Genomic DNA, 2,557 nt, shown 5'->3' with positions numbered 1-2,557 from the left:
TGACTAATACTGTCGTTGTATGCAACACAGGTTGGTGTACAAGCAAAAGTAATGACAATAATTACTTTTTGCTTCTGTATTATACTTTTTTGTGGTCTGTGTCTCTTCTCAGGATATGAACATGATTTCTTCTCCCAAACACTCACTAAAACTATTGGCATTGAGGAGACCAGAATTAGCTCCACTCTTGACTGTGGTTAGTTGCCAGTATTATGCTGTAAAATTTTAACTAGAAGGGATTCACCAGCATTGGACAAAATTGTTTGCCGTATTAAGCATTCTCTCAACTCTCACAGACAACAAAGGGAGCCCAATGTGCAGATGTAGCGATAGACTCTTGTGTTTCTGCGCGCACACATGTGCATACTGCAGCTGATGAGAGCGTTGCCTGAATACAGATCATTCGGCTCAAACGATCCTTGTGGGACAATTTTTATATAAATTCTAAGATCCTTTTGGGGCGATTTGTCACAAAAGCATTCCTTAGTATGAGGAATTTCATCTCCTTACACTTCTCTAAAGGACTGAGACCAGCTGTATGCATTTCCTCCAAATTTCTCTGTGAAGTTTTTAATCTTTAAGATCATTTAAAAGTCTTCTCAAACTGAGACTCTGCCTTTAAGGGCCAGTTAATGTGGCTGATTTATAAACCCTTTTGACAAGGGGATGCAGTGCAGTGAAAAAACAAAGCCTTCAAAACATGCCATAGGTTCTCTGCCAGCCGGCACTGATGCTGCATACGGCTCAAGACAGCCAAGGCAAAATGTGCCTTAGGAAGCCTGAACTCAAGCATCAGAGTAAGTTGAAATAATTACAGATTATTATTATTATTATTATTATTATTATTATTATTTGTCCAACTTTGGACTCCAGCTTTTCCAGCTCCCCTGCCATAAGATGGTGCAGTCGTGGCTCCAGCCGGGGGACCAAAGCCAAGGACAGGCTGTTGCCTGGATGCTGGTGCAGAGCGTGGTTGCTCTGGCATCACTGGCTCTGGGGATCCTGCTTCATGCCCTCAGCATCACCTGAGCTAGAGAAGGGAATACACAGGCTCACTTGCACATCTTCCCTCTCCCGCTCGTACCTGGGCTGCTAAAATTATAAAGGGCTTTGCTGTAGACCCTCATCCTTTGCATAACAAGAATATGTCTAAGTTTGGGTGGGGGCATTCTGTTTTTGCAGCCTTCCATCCTTAGAGGAGAAAGCTAAAAGTCAACCATTTACGAAGAATGAAGGGCCAAATTCTGCTGTCACTTACACAGGGCCAAACCCACAGATGTCTGAAGCATGGGAATTGCTAGAACCCACAACACAGGTTGTTATAGGAGTCAGTGGGTCTCTGCTGAGGTATCTCAGCAGAGTTGAGTGCCCTGTAAATGCTGTGCCTTGCTTGTACTAACCTTTGTTTGGTCTGTCTCTCTCATCTGGCAACTCCCCTCCTCCCCGATCCCTTTGCGCTCCGATACAGATGGCTATAAGGAACGACTCTTTGGATAGCAAGGAGAATCTCCACACCGAGGTGAGTGAACTCTCTGACCCAAATGTCCCCGCTGTGCCCAAGGAGGAGACTTCAGTGGCTCTGACGCCCTCAGAAGCGCAAGAGTTGGCTGCATGGAGCCGGGCAAGCGTTCGTACGCAGCAGCTTTCCCACAATCAGTATAATATTTCAAAGCAGGCACCAGCATCATGTGCTTGTGCAGACTCCTATCAGGAGACACCTGGAGATTCAGTGGACCAAGAAGTATCTGAAATAAACAGCTCCTCGGAGCCTTTCACTTCAGAAACTTGTACAGCCTCGAGTGCCTGTTCAGAGGTTCAGCCTCTCACTCCTAAGAGGAACATAGGCAATACTGGCAACGTTACATTGAAGGACCTGAAGAAATACCACAGTGTAGACACCCAGGGTCTTCTAAAAAAACCGCCCTCTTGGTTAGATGATCAAAGGAGACATTCAATAGAAATTTGTTCAATGGAAAACAGTCCTCAGCACCATTCCACATCTAGCTCTTCTGGCTTCATAAGTCAGGTGGTAAGTGAAATGGAAGGCTTGCAAGGAACACGGCAGAAGAAAAAGCTGAGCCCTCCATGTATATCTATAGATCCACCTGATGGACAGAGTTTACTACCTAGAGGACCTCACAGCATCTCACCTGCCAGTGGAGACATTTGCTTGCGACGGCGTGCTCCATCTTGTGAGTCCAAGGATTCGATGGATATAGGGGACTCGTTGCTTCCAGACAGTATGTCAACATCTCCTACCCCAAAGAAAGACTTGTTGACACTTCCTAGCTTTTCCTTTGATCAAACGGAAATGGACCCCTGAGTTACTTTTCTGTTGGTGCCAAATGTTTTCTTCCTTTCATGTAATAGGAAAAAAAAAATAATTAAAAAACTCTGTATTCCAAAACGGCACTGGGTAAAAAATTTCCAAAGAAAGATTAAAGAACCAGCTGGTTAAAAGAGTGGTTAACCTATATCACGCTTACTTAAGCATATGTTCTGCTTAGGTAAAAGCAATACAATGTGCAGAATCTATATGTATATTATATTTTATTAA

At 44.0% G+C, this 2,557-nt stretch overlaps 1 protein-coding gene across 1 annotated transcript in view; it reads left to right on the top strand.

The window, feature by feature from the left end:
• CACNA1G (calcium channel, voltage-dependent, T type, alpha 1G subunit) overlaps positions 1-2,323 on the top strand; it is a 108,926-nt gene extending 106,603 nt beyond the window's left edge. The window contains 1 exon segment of the mRNA XM_009323737.1: positions 1,469-2,323. Coding sequence (XP_009322012.1) covers positions 1,469-2,323 — 855 coding nt within the window.
• Positions 2,324-2,557: the final 234 nt, after the last annotated feature.

This window comes from Pygoscelis adeliae, unplaced genomic scaffold (assembly GCF_000699105.1).
Source record: "Pygoscelis adeliae isolate BGI_AS28 unplaced genomic scaffold, ASM69910v1 Scaffold75, whole genome shotgun sequence".
NCBI classification, from domain to species: Eukaryota; Metazoa; Chordata; class Aves; order Sphenisciformes; family Spheniscidae; genus Pygoscelis; species Pygoscelis adeliae.
Note: the sequence above shows the minus strand (reverse complement) of the source record. Positions and strands in the feature narration are given on the sequence as shown.